This window comes from Podarcis muralis, chromosome 8 (genome assembly GCF_964188315.1).
Source record: "Podarcis muralis chromosome 8, rPodMur119.hap1.1, whole genome shotgun sequence".
Classification (NCBI taxonomy): domain Eukaryota; kingdom Metazoa; phylum Chordata; class Lepidosauria; order Squamata; family Lacertidae; genus Podarcis; species Podarcis muralis.
The window spans coordinates 33,483,047-33,507,217 of NC_135662.1; the positions used below are offsets into that span (position 1 = coordinate 33,483,047).

The 24,171-nt window shown below is 39.9% G+C and overlaps 1 protein-coding gene across 14 annotated transcripts in view; it reads left to right on the forward strand.

Annotated features, from left to right (window-relative positions):
* The window catches only part of NCOA2 (nuclear receptor coactivator 2), a 129,302-nt gene extending 105,671 nt beyond the window's left edge, over positions 1–23,631 (forward strand). For 7 of the 14 annotated variants that reach the window (XM_077932923.1, XM_077932919.1, XM_077932921.1 and 4 more), the window contains 12 exons: positions 4,582–4,792; positions 6,511–6,717; positions 7,780–7,998; positions 8,264–8,393; positions 10,771–10,936; positions 13,391–13,672; positions 14,024–14,113; positions 15,583–15,811; positions 16,324–16,501; positions 17,841–18,039; positions 18,407–18,496; positions 19,945–23,631. In XM_077932923.1, coding sequence (XP_077789049.1) covers positions 4,582–4,792; positions 6,511–6,717; positions 7,780–7,998; positions 8,264–8,393; positions 10,771–10,936; positions 13,391–13,672; positions 14,024–14,113; positions 15,583–15,811; positions 16,324–16,501; positions 17,841–18,039; positions 18,407–18,496; positions 19,945–19,956 — 2,013 coding nt within the window. In that variant the 3' untranslated portion in view covers positions 19,957–23,631. Of the gene's footprint in view, positions 1–4,581; positions 4,793–6,510; positions 6,718–7,779; positions 7,999–8,263; positions 8,394–10,770; positions 10,937–13,390; positions 13,673–14,023; positions 14,114–15,582; positions 15,812–16,323; positions 16,502–17,840; positions 18,040–18,374; positions 18,497–19,944 lie in introns of those variants that run through there. The other 7 variants (XM_077932925.1, XM_077932926.1, XM_077932927.1 and 4 more) reach the window with 7 other exon arrangements.
* Positions 23,632–24,171: the final 540 nt, after the last annotated feature.

Consider the following 24,171-nt stretch of genomic DNA (forward strand, 5'->3'; position numbering starts at 1 on the left):
TGGCTAGGGTGGTTGATTATGCTTGTGATTGGAGGCAGTTGCCTTGCTTGTATTGCCAAGACCTGGCTGGCTGAAAGGTCCAATCTAGACCTTGCCAGTTAGTAGCAGTGTGGTTCTTGGTAGAACATCAACCGGGTGTTGGGGAGGAAATGTAGGCGTGAAGAAGCAACAATTTTTAGAGAAAGCCTGCAACATTCAATGCCTGACATCGGCTTTCTGTGAGGAGGGTGCCGAAAGGGAACTTCAGAGGTAGTGAGATGCAAAGCTACTACATTGAGCTGTTTGAAAAAAGCATTCCACAGAGGAAGGACGAAATGGTTCACTGTGCAAACTGCACAAAAGTGTCCTAAAATGACATAGATACTTCTGTGCAAAAAAAAAAAAGGAAAAAAAAGCACACAGCAAAAACTCACTCTAGAGTGAGAAAGTGAAAGAATCATAGCTGGTGCAGGATAAACTTACAGGAAGTATAATCTAAATATAGATCAAAGCTTAACCCATTTGTTGTAATGATAGAACAGAGAATATTATAAATTGTTCTGCTGTCCTCTTGAGTCTTCTTCTCATCCTTTTCTCCTTTCTAGAACAAAAGCGGTAATGTTTTTGCAATACCTACTGGATAGAATTGTTTATGTTTTACTTTTGAAGTGATATCTGTTTAAAGTAATGGCTAATTTGTATGTATGTTTTATTGTAAATATGGCATGGTCATAGTAGAGTAAATATTTTATGAGGAGGAATTTGATGGAAAAAAGAATAACATTTTCCTTTCTAGTGTAACTTTTTCTGAACAGGAAATACTTTGAAGCATGTTATAACACCAAAAATAGCATTATTCCAGGTAGCTTATTTAAATAGTCATCTTCCCAGCATACAGATTTGAGTATTTCAGAATTTTGTTCTATCAAACTCATTTCTAAACAACTCCACCCCTTTTTATGTTTCTGAGTTTTATTACAGCTAGCTACTAGATTTTGGTCAAACATACATTCTAAAAGTACTTGTTTATTACATGTACACCATCAGTTTTTGTATAGGAGGTAATAATGGTCATGTTATCTAAGCATTTCTGACCCCTGTAGCTCAGACCTGTTCTGGTGTCATATTATAAATTTGTGTCGTGTTTACACAGCAGTCCTCTAACTTAGGTTAAAAATTACTGTCCCCCAACTTTGTCAATATGTGTCCCTTTTCTTCCAAAGTTATTAGCAGAGACTGTAGTAGATTTTCATGCTTAAATATCTTCTAAAAACAACAAAGCTTTAAATACAAATGATAGTTCCAAAGAAATCACGAGAAAAACTTTTGGATAAACATGACTCTATAAATCGAGCTTTTTCCTCCTTCCCTCACCCAAGCTATGGAAGGACAAAAGGCAGGTGGCAAGGATATTAGTTGGGGAATTCAATTTATGCTGCATGGAATAGGCAAAAGCAGCTGGAAGGAGCAGAAGGGTAGACCCAGTTTACTGGTGCTGATGTCATTTCCCCCCTCAGTTTAAATATGGACGTTGAGCCCTAACTCACATTCACCCCATGAAAAGCACAGAACACATGAAGTCCCTGCCAAATTTGAACCACACATTCAACTATATATAGGAATGGTGTTATATTGAAATGGTGGCTTTGGAAGCATTCACATTTGAGTTTGCTACGTGGAAAACTGCAAAGAAGCAAGTAGTGTTGAATGCTTCTGGCATGTTTTATAGTTTAAATGTTTAATTTTTTTTATTAAATATGTCCCCCTACCTACAAGTCATGCGCCAGCAGATGTCTCTTAGAATGGTGACTACACTGTGCTATCCCCCTAAATACAATTACAGAATAAGGAGATGGAGGTGGTAGTCTAGATGGTTTGTACTCACTGAAAGATCAGGCAGCTTCTCATTTATACAGGACAATTTTAGCCCAGGGTTCAGCTCTAAATCCTACCTTGAATGTCCTGGAGCTGATGCTCAAATTATGGGAGGAAAGATTAGGGGCCTTAGTGAAATCTAACAGCCCCAGACCTTAAATTGCCTAATTTTAGCCAAATCGTGCCTCCCTCAGCCTTCAATAAAAAAGTAACTGGGGGAAGGGATCCCAAAGTAACGGGGCCTGAAAATGGCTGCCCTGAATCTAATCCTTCACATAACATTTAACCAGACTGTATGTAGCATGTGGTTAATTGCCTTTGTTCCCCATCATTATCTGCTACTTGGAGTGGTGGTAGTGATGGTGGTGAAATGCTGAGAAGCACATCAGTTTGCCCAAATATTGTAGAAGTGGTAGGGGACAACACAGGACTGCTGTATTTTGGTAGCACTTCCAGACAGAGTGTTTCATCTAGTACTCCTCAATATTATTCAGGGAGGTAAAATCCCTAGCTGTCAGTGGATTGTCTAGAATGAGCATGATTCATCTACCCAGTCCCATAAGGACAAGCCCTGCACATTTGGGAGAACCCCCCAGAACAGTGTGCAGGAGAAGAAAAGAGAGATTGTTCTGTCCGGCAAACCGCAATGCTTGCGCTGATGGGACGGATGTTCACTATAGCATGATGTTGAATTTCACCCAGTCATTCCAGAGTCTGAGTCACTAGGGCAAAGAATGGTAGGTGGGATTCAGTGCCTGCAAGTGCAAAGTGATGCACATTAGTTAGGAGAAATATGCATATATTTACAGATAGACAAACAGTTGTCCAAAATAGTTCAAGTTGCTTCTGTATATGCCTGTTGTATATTGAGCTACTTATTTTTCAAGTAGATACTTGCATAAAACTTTTAAAAACATTGATACATCTTTTGTTAATTTTGTATAGTAACATATACAATGGTGCCTCGCATGACGAAATTAATTCGTTCCGCGAGTTTTGTCTTGCGATTTTTTTCGTCTTGCGAAGCACGGTGTCGGGAAAGTTTTGGAAAAGCTTCAAAAATCACCAAAGTCTTTAAAAACCTCAAAAAAGGCTACCACACCGCGTTCTATGAGTTGCTCCTCGAAGTCAAGTCGCAACTGTATTAACGGTGTTAAGAAAAAGGAAACAAACTTGCAAGATGTTTCCGTCTTGCGAAGCAAGCCCATATGGAAAATCGTCTTGCGAAGCAGCTCAAAAAACAAAAAACCCTTTCGTCTAGCGAGTTTTTTGTCTTGCGAGGCATTCGTCTTGCGAGGTACCACTGTACATAATTTATTTATTATTATTATTAATTAAATTTGTATATCGCCCTTCATCAGGGTCGTTCACAACATAAAATATACAAAATAAATGGTAAAAGTACAAATGATAAGGAACTGAACAAGAAAAGTTCATCTAAAATACATAGTACTATCAAAGTGAGCACTCATAAGTTCTGACCTCTGCAGTTATAAGTATCTTGATTGAAAAAAGGAAATTTTAGCAATCTTTAACACTTTGCATTTCTTTGTCAGTCTGTTTAATTAAAAAATTAGCTTACAATTAATTCAACACTTGGGCTTTAACATTTTTTGTCTAACGTTCTATTATAGTAAATGAGTGTCAGTTACTAACAAAGTTAGGCGTGGCATTCATTTTTGAATTTTGTGTGTGTGTTCTATAGTTGTCATGTTTCATAGAAAAATTTATCAGTGCTGCAAAGACTGAAATTGTATTTGTGGAAGGTGGGGATACACTCTTCATTTTGCAAGTGCTCCATGTACCATTTTAAGATAAATTCCCGCAACTATCCAGAGGCAGTATGGAAGATTATAGAATAATCTGGAGTAGTTAACATGTTGCCAGTTTGTTGGATTGTTGCCTGTTCATTCTGTAGAGGGGATTTTATGGCTGTTCCATGTACAAAAATATTTGCATTCATTATAATCTTTTTTGAGTTGTTCGTTCACCTGGTCAGCTTTAATTTTCTTAAGATTTTTTGAGTCCATTAAACTTTCCTCACCCCATAAGATTTTTTTGCATCCTGCGGCATGTACGTTGGTAAATTTCCCTGATTCTCAAACCAGTAATTTCCTGTAAATTGGGAAATTTTACATTCCGTCAAACTAAGATTCCGGCTGTGTAGGCAATTTCTCACTACATGGAGATAACCTGTGTATGTTTTTAAACTATGCTGTACTTTTCTGCCACCAATGAAAAGCCTATGCAAGATGTAAAGCATTTTTAGCCATGTGGAAGTAACTGTTCTATAGAACGTTTTTTAGCCCTGTCATAAACGAGCAGAATTACAATAGTGGCAGAATGCTGATTTTTGCTGAACAAAGATTCTTTGTTTCGTTCATGGAAAGCTACAGCCCTTGGAGATATCTCTTTGCCAATTCATGGTTGGGCTCTGGGGAAAGAATATTAGCAATTTGCTTTAAGGAGAGAACTTTAATTGGTCTGCTTTGTGCTAACAGAAAGCACAGTGGTGGGGAAGCTTGAGGCCTTTGGGTGCAGACACACAGTCAGCCTTTTCTATATGTCAGACTAGCCCACACTAGACTTTGCTTTGTAGGAGTAAATATCAGACAACCCAATTGATAGAAGATACAAGCGCTCGTATTCTTATCTTGTACTTTGACTGCCAGAGAGATTGTTGAAACTATGAAAAATGAATGTTTCCTTGTTTCTGTTTCATCAAAGCCTGCCAGCGAGCTAGATAATTTGGAGGAGATTCTAGATGATCTGCAGAATAGCCAGTTGTCGCAGCTTTTCCCAGATACCCGACCAGGTACTTCAGCAGGATCTGTTGACAAACAAGCCATCATCAATGACCTCATGCAGATCACAGGTGAAAACAGCCCCGGCACACCTGTTGGAGCCCAGAAACCCCAAATGCGGATCTCTCAAAGCAGTGAGTCTGAGTTGTTGCTGGACTGAAATTGTTGTGATAAAAAAAATGTAGGCTTTGCAACAGTGCCTCTGGGTCTTTCAGATTGTCTGCGCCTTTAAAACCCCCCTGCAGTAATCAAACAGCACCACCTGCTGTTCTAATCCATAGGATCAACATTTTGAAATAGATGTAGCATCTCCTGAAACCATGATATTGCACTGCTTAGGAAGTCTAAGTCACTGTCGATTTAAAATATGTACTTCTTGCTGAGAATTTTTTTACTTTATTTCTATCATTAATGCATGAATTGCCACACATTATTGACATGAAATATTACACCATGTAAAGGAGTTGATGTTTTACAGTAAAATAGACATACTTCACAAAACCATGAGGTCACTAGGGAAGTGCATTCCTGTGATCATGGTTTTCACAAAGAGCACTTGATCGTGGAACGTAAAAGCTTTTCAGAATCCTTCCTATAAGCAAAGTATGATGGGATACGTATAGGAGATACTCCCCACCCCCAGACTTGTAATGAAGCCTCTCAAAATCTGTATGACTTAAGTCACGTGTGGGGAACCACTGGTCCTCCAGATGTTGCTGAACTACAGCTCCCATCAGCCCTACATGCATGACCTATGGGCAGGGGTGATGGGAGCTGTAGTTCAGCAAGAACTAGAAGTCCAAAGGTCTCCCAAACCGACTTAAATGAAGAAGTCAGCACCAGACAGTTTGGGCTTCTTCTTGCTTCACTTAACAGGCAAGTGTTGCTGTGAGAACCTTTTCTCAGAAGTTTTTCATAGTGTGAGCTATTAGGACTTTTAACTGCCACCCAGCTTTCCAAATCACTGACTGTTCTCACGTTTCAACATAATGTTTGTGTTTTTTTCTGTTTCTGAACCACACAACCCCATCTGCACCTCCAGGTTTACTCACGGAGGATTTCTCTCTCTCTCTCTCTCTCTCTCTCTCTCTCTCTCTCTCACACACACACACACACACACACACACACACACACACACCCTGCACACCTGCTACAACAGATCTGTGCACAGAAGCCTACATCTGCCTGTAAATCACTGTTCCTTGTTGAATCCAAGCAAGTGAATGTGCATTCAGCTATAAAAAATAGGGAATGGGAGGACATGTGCTTTAAATGAATTTAATTAAATTACTTTTTTTTAAAAAAAAAAGCATTAGTTTTAAATGAAGTGAGTAAATTACAAGGTTAATATCCTGTTAGGCAAAGTTTTGTGCGTGAAAACCAATTTCTAAAAATAAGCAGGTCCCAAAAAGTTGCAGGGAAATCTTTCTTAAAATACTTTGTTTAAATATTTACCTTTCAGCTAGCCACAGATGCTTCCAATATATAGGTGTTGATCTATTTCAGTAAAATAGTGTGTTGAGCGGAAGTATTCTTCATTTATTTTTTAAACTGAATATTGCCCTGTGTAAATATCCACATATGCAAAAAGAGTAATATATTTTTTGAAAGTGTGTGGGGGTGTGTGTGTGGAATATATATTTCTAACCATGACATTCTTGTGTTAGTCTCTCAGAAATAAGACAAAATATTATGAGCCATTCATAAGCCATTCACTCTTCTACATTGGTGTGTGTTTCTGCAAGTTGCTTTTTGAAATATTGTATATAGTGTTTCGAAACATCTCAATTTTAAAAAATAAAAATAAAATAAATTACACTTCCAGTCTCTCAACTATTTTTCATCTGTTTAGCTTTTACCAATGCAAGGCAGGCTCAGCTGGGAAGGATGTTACCAAACCAGAATTTACAACTTGACATCGCATTGCAAAACCCACCAGGTGCTGGAGCTTTCCCACCCATAAGAAACAACAGTCCATATTCAGTCATACCTCAGCCCGGAATGATGGGCAGTCAAGGAATGATGGGAAATCAAGGAAATCTTGGGAATAGTAGCCCAGGTAACTTAAATACTCTCTTTTTGTGTGATGTTTCACGTGGACTGGAATCTGCAGGAGTGACTAGTGGGGAGCGGCATCACTGGACTCCCAGCAATGGCATTATTGTCACTTACCGGAGAGGGGAGGTTGGAGTTATGCGACTGCACCACAGCAGGAGCACTGGATTGCCACAGGACTCACCTCCCCACCCCCTCAGTAAGCAGCAGCAATACTACTGCTGGGAGGCCAGAAGCTTGCCATGCCCCTTCTCACCAGTCCATCTTGAGAACTTTATTATTGGCTTGATTAGAGCAAAAGGTTTCTACTTCTTGTGGGAAGCAAGATCATCCAAACACATATAATCATTCCTTGGATGGATAGATCTCTACAGAAAAGAGCAGGAATAGTGATTGCACCTGGCTCTGATACCGCTCACCCCATCAGTAAATGAAATTTGGGACTGCTACAGTTATTGAGAGTTGGGGATTGAGAACCCAGTCCTGTGCATATTTGTTTGGAAGAAAGTCTTACTGAGTTCAGAAGGATTTGTTCCATGTAAATTGTACATAGGATTGCTTTCTTAAAATGCAATCCTGTTTACTTGGAAACAAGTTCCATTACCTTCTATGAGATTAAACCAGTATTTTTCTCCAAAAGATGTGAAAGTTCTTTATGTCTCATAGATTTATTTTTATTATAGAGATCTCTGAAACATAATGTCTGCCATTAGATTTATGATTAAAGAACTATAGATTATTGGGAATAGTTTTGAAAGAGCATATTCTTTTGCCATCATAAACGGTTCATGCAAATTACAGTTGTGTCAATACAAGGATCTGTTACATGGAATCAGATAATGGGTGTGTCTACTCTTATCAGACTTAGCTCAGGTCAAAAATTTAACCTACAGAGTCGCCATAATCAAAAGACTGTGTTGGAGAGGAGGAGGTTTGGAGGAAGGCATTGCATTTGAAATGCTATCTGATTTAGTATGCTAATTTCTAAAATAGTTTCCAAAGTACTAAACTAAGTTTTGATTGTTCATCTCTCAATACTTGATTTAACCGTTTGTGTTTATTTTAGTAGGGATGATGGGTAGTAATGCTCCTCGGCCTACCATGCCATCAGGAGATTGGGGAACCCAAGGTGCTGCTGTGAGGGTGACCTGTGCTCCAACAACGAGTGCCATGAACAGGCCAATCCAAGGAGGCATGATACGTAACCCAACATCCAGCCTACCTATGAGACCTAACAGTCAACCTGGTCCAAGGCAGATGCTTCAATCTCAAGTCATGAATATGGGTAAGCTGGAGTGTGGTCGTAGTCTGTTCTGCTTTTAATAGGTTTTGCACGATGACATCGTTATCTGAACTGCAATGTTGGGCTCCCATCAAGTCCTGCCACGAGCACAGTATCCACATGCAAAAAGAGATCCTTCAAGGGTATAAAGCGTAAATAGTGTTTTAAGAAAAAGATGGTATGCATGGCGAACTTTACAAGGCTGTTCTTAAAAGAGTTATTACCAGTTCCAGTGAGATGTGATGTATCATTGATTTCCTTTCTTCAGGGGCTTCTGAACTAGAGATGAATATGGGAGGACCCCAGTATACCCAGCAGCAGGCTCCTCCAAATCAGACTGCCCCATGGCCAGACAGCATCTTGCCCATAGATCAGACATCTTTTGGCAATCAGAACCGGTAAGTCTTTTATTTAATGGTTGTCTTTGGTACATCTTTCAATTTATATACTGTATCCAGGTGGAAAGTTTACAGTTTCACATTTGCAAGCACATATTGAATACATTTGTTTATTGTGTCTTGGCCATCCTTGCCTAGCCTTACTTCACCGAATCAGAATAGTGGAAGTGGATGGATGTAGGCACTGTCAGTTAGGTAGACATGTTTAGAGGAGGAAAGCGGTATACTGTACCCTACCTTGCTCCTTTTGGGATTAGCTGTATGAATTTTCCCCTTGATACAAGTTCAGCTTAACTAGGAATTCCAGGTGGTGTTAAAAAGTTGAACTCTACCTGAAGCTGTAGTGGTGTTTTGTTTTGTTTTTAATTTAGCCAGTGCTTTTTCCCCCTGGGGGTACTCAATGGTATGCAGTACCTGCACCTCCCCCCAAATGTTAAAAGTGTGGTACTTACTGTATGTAACAACTTCATGGTGAGTAAAAAGAAAAAAGAGCAGTGTATTTATCTGTAGCAAACGTATAATAAACATAAGATTAATATATATTAATAACTGTTCAGAACTTCTAAAATTCTTACATTACCAGTTTAAAAGTAAAATGGAATTTTGATAATGAAATCAATATAAAATGGAACTTGAGTAAGGCAATATGTAACTAAAATTTTAATAGAATGGAATAAGTAATGCGAGTCTGATTAATTCAAGACATAAGATGTACCTTAAAATAACTTTTGTATAGCAAGAAAATAATACAAATAATCTGTAGTTTTAGTTGCAGTTGTGTGTATGCTCCTTAAAGAAGATTTTCTGAAGGGGACCATACAAGCCTCCTATCAAATTTAGTATCAAAACAATACCAAATTTTAAGAATAAAATTCATCCATATAAACAACACAAAAATAGCACCAGACTAATGAAAAAATTAAGCGAAAGCCTTGGTGAACAGTGGATACTTAACTCGAGATTGAAAGTCAAGACTCTGAGAACCCAAGTCCCTTCTGAATAGCTGCGGAGGGAGAGTGCAGTTTGCAACAGAAAAGTGGCAGGTGGGAGAAGGAATCTTCACTTTCCCTGTGCTTGCCACTTTCATCTTCCCTTCCTTCCTGCAGACCCGTTTGCTGCGTCATTGGAAGAAAAGCAGCTGAAGAGGGTTGCAAGGGAAAAACAGCAAGCAGGGGGGAAATCTGTTTTTCTCTCTTGCCTTCCTTCTCTGCTCCAGATTGTGTTCTCATTCATTTTGCTTTGTGGCTTCTTGATCTGTTGCTGAATATGTGGTCCTATTCCATAACGTAAGAGGCCACAACTGATACAGTTCTGCTTTGTGCCTTCATAAGTGAATGGAAAATAGGCATTTCACAATTACAGGGACACATTATACCAGTGAGCTTTATTGCTTCATTTCATCCATTTCATCATTATATAATACTAACTGAATTTTGCATCACATGTGTGATGCATTTAGTGCTGCTTGTTTCCTTTAATTTTGTTATTCTAATTAATTTTTTACAAAACCTAAATAATTATTCTGTTCATGTGATTACTGCATTGGCATTTATTATTTACCACTCTGTTTTCACACGGGTGGTTTGATTTCATCACCTTTGAGGACAGAGCACGTTAAATTTCACTATCTTTTGTGGGTATGTTATTGGGAACAAGCAGTGATCTGTATATGGTACAGAATAAGGAAAGAAACCATCAGCTTCTGTGTTGTCTGATTTAAATGATCTGATTAGGGTTATCATTAGTCATATAGCTTTTTACAAAATTAAGCTGTCAGAATAGAATAGATGGTCATGCATAAGAACAGAATGTATTGGTGTAAATCAGTACCGTGGCTTAGCACTGCCGTTTCCCTGATTGATTGAGTTTGGCAAGTAGGGCAATCATGTGCTAAAGGCTGGAAAGGAGAAATGGCTTCTTCGCCATAGCTTTGGAATAAATCTGTAAAATCCTAGGTTTATGACTGAGAGAAACTTGGAAATACATGGTTTTGTTTGGTTCTTAAGGTTGGTCTTTGATCAGGCTAAAAGTGATTACTACAGAAAATGGCATCCTGTTTCTAAGCAAGCTTTAGGACAGGGGTAGGGCCCCTGTGACCTGGCAGGTGGCATTAGATTCCTGCTCCCATTAGCCCCAGCCAACGTGGTCAATTGCCCAGGATTATGGGAATTATAATCCAGCAATATTTGGGGATTCTTGGGTTCCCCAAAGCTGCTTTCGAGCCTAAAATTTAGAAAGACTATGTTGCGTACAATTAGCATTGCAGAGCTGACACACATAAAAATGTGTGTATTAAATTCCCTAAATTAATTTGGGCCTTCTGGGTGGTGAGAATTCTTGCCTGAGTTGCTTTCAAGTTGCTTGTTTCTTTTTTCAGGCAACCATTTGGGAACTCTCCGGATGACTTGCTGTGTCAACACCCTGCATCAGAGTCTCCAAACGATGAAGGGACCCTCCTTGACCAGCTTTACTTGGCACTAAGAAATTTTGACGGTCTGGAAGAAATTGACAGAGCTCTTGGGATCCCAGAACTAGTCAGCCAGGTATTGTGCTGCTATTAAGCATTTCTGAAAGTATATGTAGCTAACGTATTCAGTAGTGAGATTTATTTTTTCAAATGGACTTCAAATGCTGACCAGATGTAATAATTATAAATATGCCTCCACATATTAACACTATGGAAATTACAGTATTTCATTGATAATGCAATGTTTCCCTTTAATTTGAGAAGCTTCTGCATGTAATCTCACTCCCACTCCCATCCCTAGGCAAACTGCCTCAGAGAGATGGAGGAGTTTGTTTAGGTCTTAATTGTAGCCTGGCAGCTGGTCCTACCCTATATGTATGGGAACAGCATGCCTTTTGCTACACAATGGAGGGAGCAGGAAGGAAGTTTGGACTCAAGAGCCTGCAAGCAAATACCACTTGATGCAGTGGTAGTGTTAACCTGCGTCACTTACCTCCTGCTTAGTCAGGCTAAAGATAGGATTTCCTGGGGTGTGTTACAGTACAATACTGCTCCCAGGATCCCAAGTGACATTGGTAAAAGATGGCCCAGGAGTCCTTATCTTGAAATATAACCTGAGGTGGGTCAGCAGTGGTACAAGGTATTCCAGACCTAATACAAGGTATTACTTTTGGAAGTCTTTTGTAAAGCAGCTGGTAAGCTGCCTGTTTGCCAAGCTGAAGCCTTGTCTGTCCATTCATGGGGGCAGCCTCTAATCTACCCCCCTCTTCAGTGTCATTCCAATGACAGAAACATCATATATTAGAGTATGGATGAGGAGGTAAGGACTCCTGGGCCATCTTTTACCAATGTTACTTGGGATCCTGGGAGCAATATTATACTTCACCACACCCCGGGGTGCCTCAGGTTATATTTCAACAGCTCCTACAAGTTCTTTTGTCACGTCCATCAACAGAGATGTTCTGGAGTATTATGGTTATGATGCTTTCTTCTTAAAAACCCTCCAAATGCATTTTAGGGGATCTGACCTCCCAAAGATTTTATTTAAATTTAAAAGCACCTGTGAGGTGAGAGGGACTCTTAAGTAACTTTCTTTTTAACCATTTCTTCTGTAAGATTTTCCTTCTAAATCTAAATCCTTCCCCTCCAAAGCTGATTCTAGCTCTGCTGAGAACCTTAGAAGAACTTATTTTCTTGTTTTACCTCAAGCAAAAGAAACTACTGATTCATTTAAATGGGGACAATGGTTCTGGAGTGTGTGTGGAGAGGAGGGTGAGTTAAGCACTCCTCTCTCAGAGTACCATCACTCTGCTTGCTGGAATTCTTCACCAGCTTCTGATCAGAGTTGGAGCACTCCACAACTTCCTTAAAATAGAAAAATGAAAATGTTTGTAGGGCTGATCAGGTATTTCTTGTAGCAGTTCAACCCTGGTTCACCACTGCAATCTGAGGCAAGATTTTAAAAAAATAAATAAAAGAGAAAAGTTATGAATGGTTTAGAGCAGGGGCCTCCTGTATTGAACCAGCTCAAACATGACAGGAAATAGTAGTTTCCCACCATGTGAATGAGCAATGATGAACCTCATCTTCACACAGTCTCCCCTGTCCTCGCACTTGCAAGGAGGGTATCAGAAGCTTAGGCTTCAGTTTTTATACAATCTGTGCTTTGCTGTGGCATCTGAACTTTGGAAACTGCTTATACTTGTGAGGAAATCCAGGATCAAACTGTGGTTTCTTCTGATCTCCATGAGCACAAAATGAAGAGAAGAGGGTAGTGTGCAAGCCCCCAGACTCATCAAGGCTCATCAAGAATAGTTTCCTGTTTGCATCTGAACCAGGACTCTGTTTATCACTTAGTTTTTTCCCTCAATTACAGTCATACCTTGGTTCTTGAACGCCTTGGTACGCGTACAGTTTGGCTCCCGAACACCCGAAACTTAGAAGTATGTGTTCCGGTTTGCGAACATTCTTTGGAAGCCGAATGTCTGGCGTGGCTTCTGCAGCTTCCAATTGAATGCCGGAAGCTCCTGCAGCCAATTGGAAGCCACACCTTGGTTTTCAAATGTTTTTGGAAGTCAAATGGACTTCCAGAACGGATTCCATTCGAGAACCAAGGTACAACTGTAGTTCTGAATGAGTCACAAGTACAGTGGTACCTTGGGTTACATACGCTTCAGGTTACAGACTCCGCTAACCCAGAAATAGTGCTTCAGGTTAAGAACTTTGCTTCAGGATGAGAACAGAAATCGTGCTCCGGCGGCGTGGCAGCAGCAGGAGGCCCCCTTAGCTAAAGTGGTGCTTCAGGTTAAGTACAGTTTCAGGTTAAATACGGACCTCCGGAACGAATTAAGTACTTAACCCGAGGTACCACTGTACTAATAAATGGTAATAGAAGCATAGAATGAGTTAAAGCAAATACAAGTTTATGCTGCTCAGCTTCATACCTGTCTATTCTGCTTTATAAAAACATATATTTCTCAATAAATGTTTAAGCTTTCTATGTTCATGTACATCTTGATGTTTGTTTCAGCAGAGCCAAGCTGTGGAACCAGAGCCATTCTCAAGCCAGGAATCAAACATCATCCTCGAACAAAAGGCACCCATTTTCACACAGCAGTATGCATCTCAGGCTCAAATGGCCCAAGGCAACTACACACCAATGCAGGACCCAAACTTTCACCCAATGGCGCAGCGACCAGGCTATGCATCACTGCGAATGCAGCCTAGGGCTGCCCTGAGGCCTGCTGGCATTGTGCAAAACCAGCCAAATCAGCTAAGGCTACAGCTGCAGCATAGACTTCAAGCACAGCAGGTATTTCATGCTTTTATGCTCTCTGTTGATGCTTTTACCAGCATGCATAGAATCACAGAATTGTAGAGTTCAAAGGTTCCCCAAGGGTCATCTAGTCCAACCCCCTACAATGCAGGAATCTCAGCGTAAAGCATCCATGACAGATGGCCATCCAGCCTCTGCTTAAAAACCTCCAAGGAAGGGGAGTCCACCACTTTCGGGGGAGAACATTCAATCTCGAACAGATCTTACCATAAGAAAGATCTTCAAGAACCACAGTATCGTAAAACTAAAGCTTGCCATCAAAGCAGAATTTTTCTTATACTGCCTTATATGACTGATTTCTTTATTCTGTTTTTCCCCTTGTCCTAGAATCGCCAGCCACTCATGAATCAGATCAGCAATGTTTCCAATATGAATCTGTCTCTGAGACCTGGAGTACCTACACAGGTGAGGGAACAGGTATTGAAACTATTTCTATACTGTCCTTCATTCAAAGATCACAGGACAGTTCAAAATAAGGCCTTTGGATTCCCTCCCATGAAATATTAGGCACCATCTATTTTGTCTTTTTGGTGCCTACCTCGTTCAACAAGCCTTTTAAAGACAAGATCTTTCAGTCTGCCTCCGTGTTTAGCTACTTTAATTGTTCTGTCACTTGTGTGCTCCTTTCAAAAGGAAGAGCAGGAAATGAATTTAATAAATAAAAAAAATGTTCTATAAAACTTAGTAGTTCATGTTTTTTTACTATATTATACTGATGTTACCGATGTTGCAGTCTCTGTCACTGTACACATTGTCGTTGTGCAGCTGTTTCCTTGCTTTCGGTGAAATGACTAATCCATCTCAAAGAATATTATAGTCACAGTTTAATCTGTGAAGCTCTTTCATGCTGTACCAGAAACTGTATGTGTATGCTTCTGGAGAGGCAGAGAATTTCTCTGTGTTCCCTAAGCAGGCCATACGCAAACTGACCACAGACCATGCAGTGAAACCTGCAACTCTTGTTGCATATTAATTTATCCTGAAGAGAAAGAGGTGGCCAATGTGGTTCCCTCCAGGTATTGTTGGGCTAGACATCTTTAAATGAATCCAAATATTCTAAGCAGGGATGACATCGTTTTCTCTGAGTTTTAAAACTTGTTTCATGATATCTGAAACAGCTTGAAATGGTGGAAAGCTTTCAGGATCTTGCAAGAGGTTTTATGCTTTTTGTCAGAAAGGTGCCGCTTATGAATATTTTTAACTTGAGAAAGAAAGTGCGAGAGCTATTTTTAATTTTATTCAAATCAGCATAGCTTGCTTTATTCAATTTACGGATGTTAGAAGTGCACACTCTGATTTTAGGCTGTGGTGTGGATGAGTAAATTTAGATTCTGGACTTAATTGTATTACAGGGTTCACGATTTTTTGATGGTAATATGTTTTACTCCCCGTACTACAAAATGTAGCAATCCTGCCCTGCTGTTTCAGGGGCTCTCCTGCTCACTCTGCCGTGTACAAGCTGGACTGCTGCTCAAAATTCGGGCCTTTGGCAACACCGAATTTAGACATCACTTAGAAAAATTGCCTTATTCTAGGAATTCATGTCAGTCACCTATGGTAATCTGTGTATCTGTTTTAGAATTCATCACCCCAGAATGAGAGATCATAGGCCAACTGAAGAGCACATTTATATGCCTGCTTGCAAAAGTTGCCGCTTCAATCCTTGGCGTTTCTAGTTAAAACTGTGCCTGAGCCCTAATCCAAGTAGAGAGTAGTGAGCTAGGTAGATAAATAATCTGTCTGGCCTGGTATTAAACAGCTTCATATGCCACCCGATTATTGTAAAGTTGCAAGGGTTTTTTTGTTGTTGTTTTTTTAGTAGCCAGGCTGATGGAAATGCCTTGCCAATCATATGTGTTGATGCAGTTTTTTGTTTTTCCCTGCAGGGACCCATCAATTCCCAGATGCTAGCCCAGAGGCAGAGGGAGATACTGAGCCAGCACCTGAGGCATAGGCAGATGCAGCAGCAAGTGCAGCAGCGAACGCTGATGATGCGAGGACAGAGTATGAATATGACGCCAAGTATGGTGGCCTCCGGTGGCATACCAGCAACAATGAGCAACCCGCGGATTCCCCAGGCAAATGCCCAGCAATTTCCATTTCCTCCAAACTATGGTATTGCACTTATTTCAACACCTTTCATCCATCACAATAGTCTCAACTCCTGGATCACAGCTCCTTTCCTACAGTTCTTTATATGGCTCCCAGATGAGACACACCATCTGGAATCTGGAGATACTGGGAATTGGGTCGGGGGGGGGGTGTGATGGTACCATTTGAACTTGTTGGGATTCTCAAAATGCAATACAGTATGTTTCTGGTTTATTACAAAACTACCCCCCCAAAAAAAACATTAGTTTTGCTAAAAAGTCGTATATCACAAAACAAAGTAAACTGTGAACTTTATCCCATTTCTTCGGTACCTCAAAAAAAAGATGATATTAGTCTTCAACAGGGTTTTTTTCACTGTAGTTTATGGTAGCCTTGTTTTGTCCTTGTCCGAAAAAGTCCCCTCAAAATAGATTCCATTACTGCTGTACTCCTAGTGAAGGCCATTCCAAGTCATTACATACTTCTGGCTGAATTGTTGTGTGCAGCATGAGTAAGAATCCTGTTGTGTTTTCCAGGAATAAATCAGCAGGCCGATCCAGGCTTCACTGGAGCTACCACTCCCCAAAGTCCGCTGATGTCCCCAAGAATGGCTCATACCCAGAGTCCCATGATACAGCAGTCTCAGGCCAATCCTGCCTACCAATCCTCTACGGAGATGAATGGATGGGCACAAGGGAATATGGGTGGAAACAGGTAGGTTTGAAATGGGGGTATGACTCACAGTATGTCAGTTTTGGCCATTGTCACATAGCTCATTCACACATTTTTTCAGCAATCATCCTGTTGAACCTGGCCACTCACAGATCACAGCAGTGCTGCAGACTGACACCAGAATCATTATTGGGAAAAGAGAGTGAAATATAACTTGTGACTTTTATACATGAGGCCATGTGATATGAATTGTACATTCTCTTATGGAGCTATAGGGACATATCTAGCACTGCATAGTAGTAGCAGTAGTTGTTATTAAACTTGTATACTCTCCTTCACCCGCAGATATCAGGGCGTTTCACAACATAAAATCACAATATACAAACCACAAAATACATAGTAAAAATAAGGACAACAAACCAATAATCCTCCTTCCCACAACACATTTAAAAGGGCATCAGTGCCAATCAGTCAAAGGCCTGGTTGGAGAGAAAGATTATTGCCTGGCACCTAAAGGTATATCATGAAAACGTCAGCCGGAACTCCCTGGGGAGAGCATTCTACCAACAGGGAGCCATAGCAGAAAAGGCCCATTCTTGCATTGGCACCCTCTAGACCGCTTATGCAATGAGATTTCCCCTTTCTGTCCACTCTCTGCATTCCCCCAACTTCTGGTTAGGGTGGGGGTGGTCTTCCTGAAGCAGATTTTGATGGCGCATGGTTGGTCTGCAGTGGGGAAGAAGAGGAATTTCTGTTATACAAATGGAAGTCTGTTGCTCAAGCAGAGCAACTATGACTAGTTTACACTTTTTTCTTATGGGGCCTCTCATTACTAAGTAGGAATTTCCATATCACCCAGTTTTCAAAAAGATCAAGTAACTACAAAAACATGCGAATTTAAGACAGTGGACAACTAAACTACTTAGTCTTGCAGGGCTTTAAATTTTCTGCCTACTGACAAATAATTAGATAGATATATACACTCACATCTAGGTCACTGCATTGGTTTCTCTTGAATGAGCATGACAACTCTGTTTAGATGGCCCTAAGGTTAGCTCAGAATATTTTAAGTGTCTTTTCATCTTGATATTAAAAGATAAGTAGGAAAAGTTTCTTTTCCAATTTATTACTCTTTTAAAGATGCTATAGATTGTTTAACACATATATTATTTTGACAAATTGGGGCGAGAATTTTTGCAGATCTAATCATCACATTACTTACAAGCTGAGAAAGAAATGCATGCTTTGTGCACTGATAATCAGACTCCATTTATTGAAGGCGTCCCCACATGCACTAACCCTCTGAGGTGTTCAGGAATGTTCAAGGCCTGAAGGATGAACATCTTGATTCTGACGTGCTGGTGTGTATTTCATCCTGCAGCATGTTTTCACAACAATCTCCACCACACTTCGGGCAGCAAGCAAACACCAGCATGTACAATAACAACATGAACATCAATGTATCCATGGTGACCAACACAAGCGGTATGAACAACATGAACCAGATGACAGGACAGATCAGCATGACCTCAGCAACCTCTGTGCCTACATCAGGGTTGTCCTCCATGGGTCCTGAGCAGGTGAGAATTCTCTGCCTGGTGAAATTTGTAACCAGTAGTTGATTTAATACAGCTTTTTCCAACATAAATTACCAATTTTAACATTTGCCTGGAGACACTCCCCCTCTCACAGTAACCAACCCAAATTAGGGCAAGTCAGCAAAAGGTGCATAAGAATGACACTGTAAAGAAGGGAGAGAAGGTGAGCACATGGCACAACACCTTGTATGACATGTGCCTCCTCATTCAGTCTGCTCTCTTACTTTGTTATATTTTTGACTAGAAAGGTGTGTGTGTCTGTGCATGTATGCATGCAGTGTTGTGGTTTATTCAAAGGTGCTTTCTATTTCCCCCAGTGACTTACAAACGAGTCTTCTCCCTGCCGTAGGTTAATGATCCTGCTATGAGAGGAGGCAATCTTTTTCCAAACCAGCTACCTGGAATGGATATGATAAAGCAGGAGGGAGATGCATCACGGGTAAGAAACGGCTCACATTTTGCCTTGAATCTTTTAAGGAATAGATAAAATTTTATCCAATTGCAAGTAATATGATTCTTCCTAAGTGGACTTCTTAGAAAACTATTCTGGCAAATTCATTCTCAAAACTAGTCGAATGAGCCTCTTGTATGGCGCACATATATGTGCTGAGGCTTCTCTCCAAAGCTGTCCCTGTGCAAGTTGAACATACTCCCTTTCCCTGCTCCTACAGCCTCCCCACACCCCTTCAGAATTTGCTCTGGAGGTTTAGACCTTTTGGAGCACATTTCAGGGCAGCTGCAAGGGGAAAGAGAAGGGGAAAGAGAAGGTGACATTGTGTTGTGCAAGTGGGATTCCACCCAGGCGACACTGGATTCCACCAACAATCATGCATTTAACACCAGCTCAGCAAAACGCTTAAAGACAGAAGTGTCCAAAAGCAGGCAAAAGTCTACCATTTCTTTAGCAATCTGTGTTTATGTTTGACTCCATTTTAATCATTCTTCTTTCAAAGTTCCTTATGTCATATATTGACCTGAAAGATCTCTTGTTTGCTCTTGTTTGGAGTACCCAGAAGAGTTAAATAAATAAATTATTATTATTTATTTATACCCCGCCCATCTGGCTGGGTTTCCCCAGCCACTCTGGGCAGCTTCCAACAAAAGATTAAAATACAATAATTCATCAAATAATAAAAACTTCCCTAAACAGGGCTGCCTTCAGATGTCTTCTAAAAGTCTGGTAGTTGTTGTTCTCTTTGACATCTGATGGGAGGGCGTTCCACAGGGCGGGCGCCACTTCTGAGAAGGCCCTCTGCCTGGTTCCCTGTAATCTCAATTCTCGCAATGAGGGAACAGCCAGAAGGCCCTCGGAGCTGGACCTCAGTGTCCAGGCAGAACGATGAGGCTGGAGACGCTCCTTTGGGTATACTGGGCCGAGGCAGTTTAGGGCTTTAAAGGTCAGCACCGACACTTTGAATTGTGCTCGGAAACGTACTGGGAGCCAATGTAGGTCTTTCAGGACCAATGTTATGTGGTCTCTGCGGCCACTCCCAGTCACCAGTCTAGCTGCCGCATTCTGGATTAGTTGTAGTTTCCGGGTCACCTTCAAAGGTTGCCCCACGCAGAGCGCATTGCAGTAGTCCAAGCGGGAGATAACCAGAGCATGCACCACTCTGGCGAGACAGTCCACAGACAGGTAGGGTCTCAGCCTGCATACCAGATGGAGCTGGTAGACAACTGCCCTGGACAAAGAATTGACCTGCGCCTCCATGGACAGCTGTGAGTCCAAAATGACTCCCAGGCTGCGCACCTGGTCCTTCAGAGGCACAGTTACCCCATTCAGGACCAGGGTGTCCCCCACACCCGCCCGCTCCCTGTCCCCCAAAAACAGTACATGCTCAGTTAAGCATTGCTATTAATGCCTCTTTTTCCTTTTTGGTCTTCTAGAAATATTGCTGACCCTGAAGATTGCTAATTTCTTCAACTGACTGGGTTCCCCAGCCCAGACTTCTTACCAGTTTGAAGAGCTGCATATGTTTGGTTTTGCCCCAACTGTTCTGCCAGTCGGTTCTGCTGGAGAAAGTAGAGTTTAGTGCTGCAAACGGAACAACGCCACTTGAGTGGAATCAAAACCATTGTTGGTGGAGGAGCAGCCTCTTCTTTGACAGTCTGAAGCTAGCGTACAGACAGTTGCTCAGTCTGTTCACTGCATTCACCTTAGTGCAACTTAGATCTCTCCTGCAAAGTAAATGTTGATAGCCAGTTTTCATAAACCGTGTCAGATTGAATGTATTTAAATGTATGTATTTAAGGAAAACCAACCATGCTCTCATTCTGTTCTGTTTGTAGATTTAGATCTTTATCTCTTTCTGTTTTCCTTCGCTACACAGTCTGGTGCAAAGGATTCAGTTCCATCTGGAAATAAGTGGTTTAATATTAAAACCTCCACTTTAGGAGGTGGGGCGTTAGCTGGATTACGACTCTCATAGTGCTAAATGACAAAATGTGGAGAACAGACACCTAACTAACTGTTTTGGGGAAAAGGTATCTAGTTGACTAGACATCCCATGCTAGAAAACAAAACCAGTCCGTTTTGAATAGGTTTACATTTGTAAACAGGTTAAAATATCCTGTGAGAGGGCTGTTTTTAAAGTTCTTTTGGTTACTTTGAACAAAATCATGAGTCAAACCAATTTAAGTTCCCATTCAATTGATTTCAGCATCCTAAAAAATTAACTAAAGTTAGCATCCCTTTTCTCCTGCCTTCAGTTGCCCTTTCTCTGTTTCTTTTCTTACAGGATGGAGAAATGAATAACCCTCATTGTATCCCTAGGTTTGTTACCTGAGTTCTAGGTTGCAGGTAACTAGTTGCTGAATAATCATTTTAAATAAGGGTGCATCTTTTGGTGATGGAAGTGGCAGGATTGAGGCATAAAAAATCAGAACTTAAAGGCATCTGATGTAAATGATAAAACTTAATTTCCCCCCCATCTCCACAACTGGGGAAAATAATGACTTAAGCTATGGCAGATATCACTACAGAGTTAACCATCATGTGTTCTAATTATTTTGAAGCAGCGGGGACTGAGGACATTTTGTAAGGTACATAAAAACCAGTTTCTATGTAAACAAGCAATAATTTAAGTTGAAGACTTTAGTGTTTTAATTGTATAATTTTGTGAGGTATACATGTCGTGGAGTTGATTTCCAAATGAGGTACTTCAGTATTAAATTAGATATCTTCATAGCTATGTGTGTCTCCTGGGGAAAAAAGTGTTTTGTAAAGGATCACAATGCCTTGATTAGACCTAATTTGTAGGCTTGAAACTTCATTTTCTAAACCTTGCGATTCTGCTCATAAAGTCATTTATCTAACCTTATATTATATGCAGCCACTGTAGGAGCCAATTCTTGACTTTTTTGTATGTTTATATTCTTTCTTAATGAATCTTAGAAAAACTGTTGTTCAGCAGGCCACTGCTTAAGGTGGTTTTACTCTTACCTGCTATGGTTCCAGTAATGTTTTAGTATAAGCTGGCATCAGTTTCTGTGGACTTAAAATACCAGGAAGCTGGTTGTTTTCGACCTCCTGTTTCTCTCTTCCCCACAATCCACACACTTTCATACCTGGACTCAAAATTTTGGATGTTACTTAAAATGCAATGCATTTTATATTATCTCAATCATCATTCATGTATTTGGGAGAAGGTTTGTTCACCTTGAAATCTTGTTTGCTTGTGATGAGGGTTAAAATATACAAAGAATCTGACTTTCATAGAGTGCTAAGAAAAAAAATAAGTTAAGGAATATATAGAATTCATTTCAAACCATTTGTTTCCTGTTGAGTGGCTCTCCTGTTACACTGGGAGAAACTGCGCTTCTGAGGAGTCACCCACCACTTTGTCGGTTAAACTCAAAAGTAGCTATTCAGACAACTGAGCCATCTGGTGGAAATCTATGATATGTCAGCCCTGAGCTCCATAACATTAAGAAAAGTTTTTTAATTTTAATAATAAAATTATGTCTGGATTAAAATTTGATCATTTTTAACCTCTAGGTTTTGGATTAAATATTTTACCTTTGAAATATTATCTCTCAAAACATTTTTAAGTTTAAAAAGTAGGCAAATAAGTAATTTTTAACTTGGGCCAGTTCAGAATATTTCTTCGTTTGACCATATTTAGTTGAATTTTAAAATAAGTGGTTATATCCATCAGAAATTTTATTGGGGTCAATGAATTGAAAACAATGAGTAGGCATTTTCTGGTTATGTTAATCATGCTAGAGACAAAGGTAACCATGCCAAATCAATTTCTTTTTTATAATCAGTGTTTCTAATTCCATACACAGTAAAATTGATAAAGATAGTAATTGGATTTTATGCTGGAACATAATCAGTGTTCTCTTATAATAAGTGTGAAGAACTTAAGATGTCTTAATTTTTTTTAACAAAATTACACATATATAACCACATGGCATAGGGGGTTGGACTAGATGTCCCTTGATGGTCCCCCCAACTCTACAATTATACAATTATATGAAAGCTCCATTCAACCAAATTCAGGTAAAGTGATATCAGTGAAGTTGATATTTTTCAACATCTAACAGTTAATCAAAGATTTTTTAAAAATGGGGGGCCCCACCAGTCCATTAGTCTATATTAACTGAAAGCAATGTTTTTGCCATTTATATAAAGCATTTTTAATCTATGTGGGTTTTCTTTCTTTCTTTTTTTACAAAAAGGAGTTCATATGGGCTTAACACATGAAAAAGGTGGTTCAGCTCTACTTGCAAAACCCAAAGATACACAATCAGTTTTGAAATGCAACTTAAGCCATTAATTGTTGGTGTGAATTTAAAGTTTTCTAGTATTTGTATGGTAGTATTGCTACCTAAGAGCAAAAGCATTCTCTGCACAAAAGAAAATTACTGTAGTGGCTTTGGTTTTTAATTAGAATTTTCTCCCTGGTGTTTCTTTGTAGACTAAAACAAAATCTTTTTAGTTTCTTTCTACAGGTAAAGCTATGTGCAAGAACCTCAAAATGCTAAAATCTAGCATAATGCCTTAGATCTGTTTTTAAGTCTTGTATATTCCTACATAGCTGTCTGATGTATTATATTTGTATAGTGAATTGTGTACAATTTTGAAATAAGCGCATCATCACTTAGCTTTCAGTCGTTGAATAGAGATGATGGACACATTTCTTCAAGCATTGATTCTTATTTTTTTCCTTTTGTCATTTGTGGGTTTTATTTGTACAGTTCCTCATGAAGTTGCATCTGAGATGTGTATGAGTGTGTGTATATGAAAAGATTATACGAGGGTAAAACTAAGCAATATATAAACTATGGTTCTTCAGGAGAAAGCTTACAGTGTTTTCAGGTTGTGATTTATTTTCAAGACTGAGTTGACTCTGAACATCACTTTGTTCACCTGCATTGATGTTTGTATTTCTAGTGTGAGCAGTTTATGCAAAGGTAGATATATTCAGAGAAATTTTAAATACATTTATGCAAGTTAATATTGCTTTGCTGATGCTATTTGCTTATTTGATGTTAAATAATGCTATTGTAAATAAAGAATTCTGTTATTGCATCATTTAATAAATTTTAATGCCTTCGGGTTTTACATGGCTTTAGACATAGCAACATTTCTTCTGTTGTGCCATTTGTGCGTGCAAAAAGTTGTGCCAGGAGAGTCACAGCATCCCGGTTGGTAGATGGCGCTGAGTTGAATTAAGACAGCAGGCTTCTTCATTGGTCCCCTCAATGTACTGTCTCTAGAGCTGGCATGCTTAAGTCATTCCAGTAATGGACTCTTTAACACCTGGGTTCAAGTGCAGTTAGCACAGCCTGCCATACTAAATGTGTATACCTTGGAAACCTGTGGGCAAAATCTGACCGTTTGCTTGATAAATGATCCTACTAACCAGTGTTCCCTCTCACCTGTGACCTCTTGCAGTACAGGATGAGCAGCAAAAACTGAGGGGAGTGTATGTGTGTGTGTGTGTGTGTTTTCTGGGATATTAAAAAGCAGTGAGGGGGTGAGCCCATACATTCCCCTACTATTCCTTTGAGTACAACTACAGCAAAGAGGATTGCCCTGGCTTTGAATGCTGGATTGGAGTAGGGTGGGTGGTGGAAGAGAGACACAACTTTCAAGAAATGCAGGGC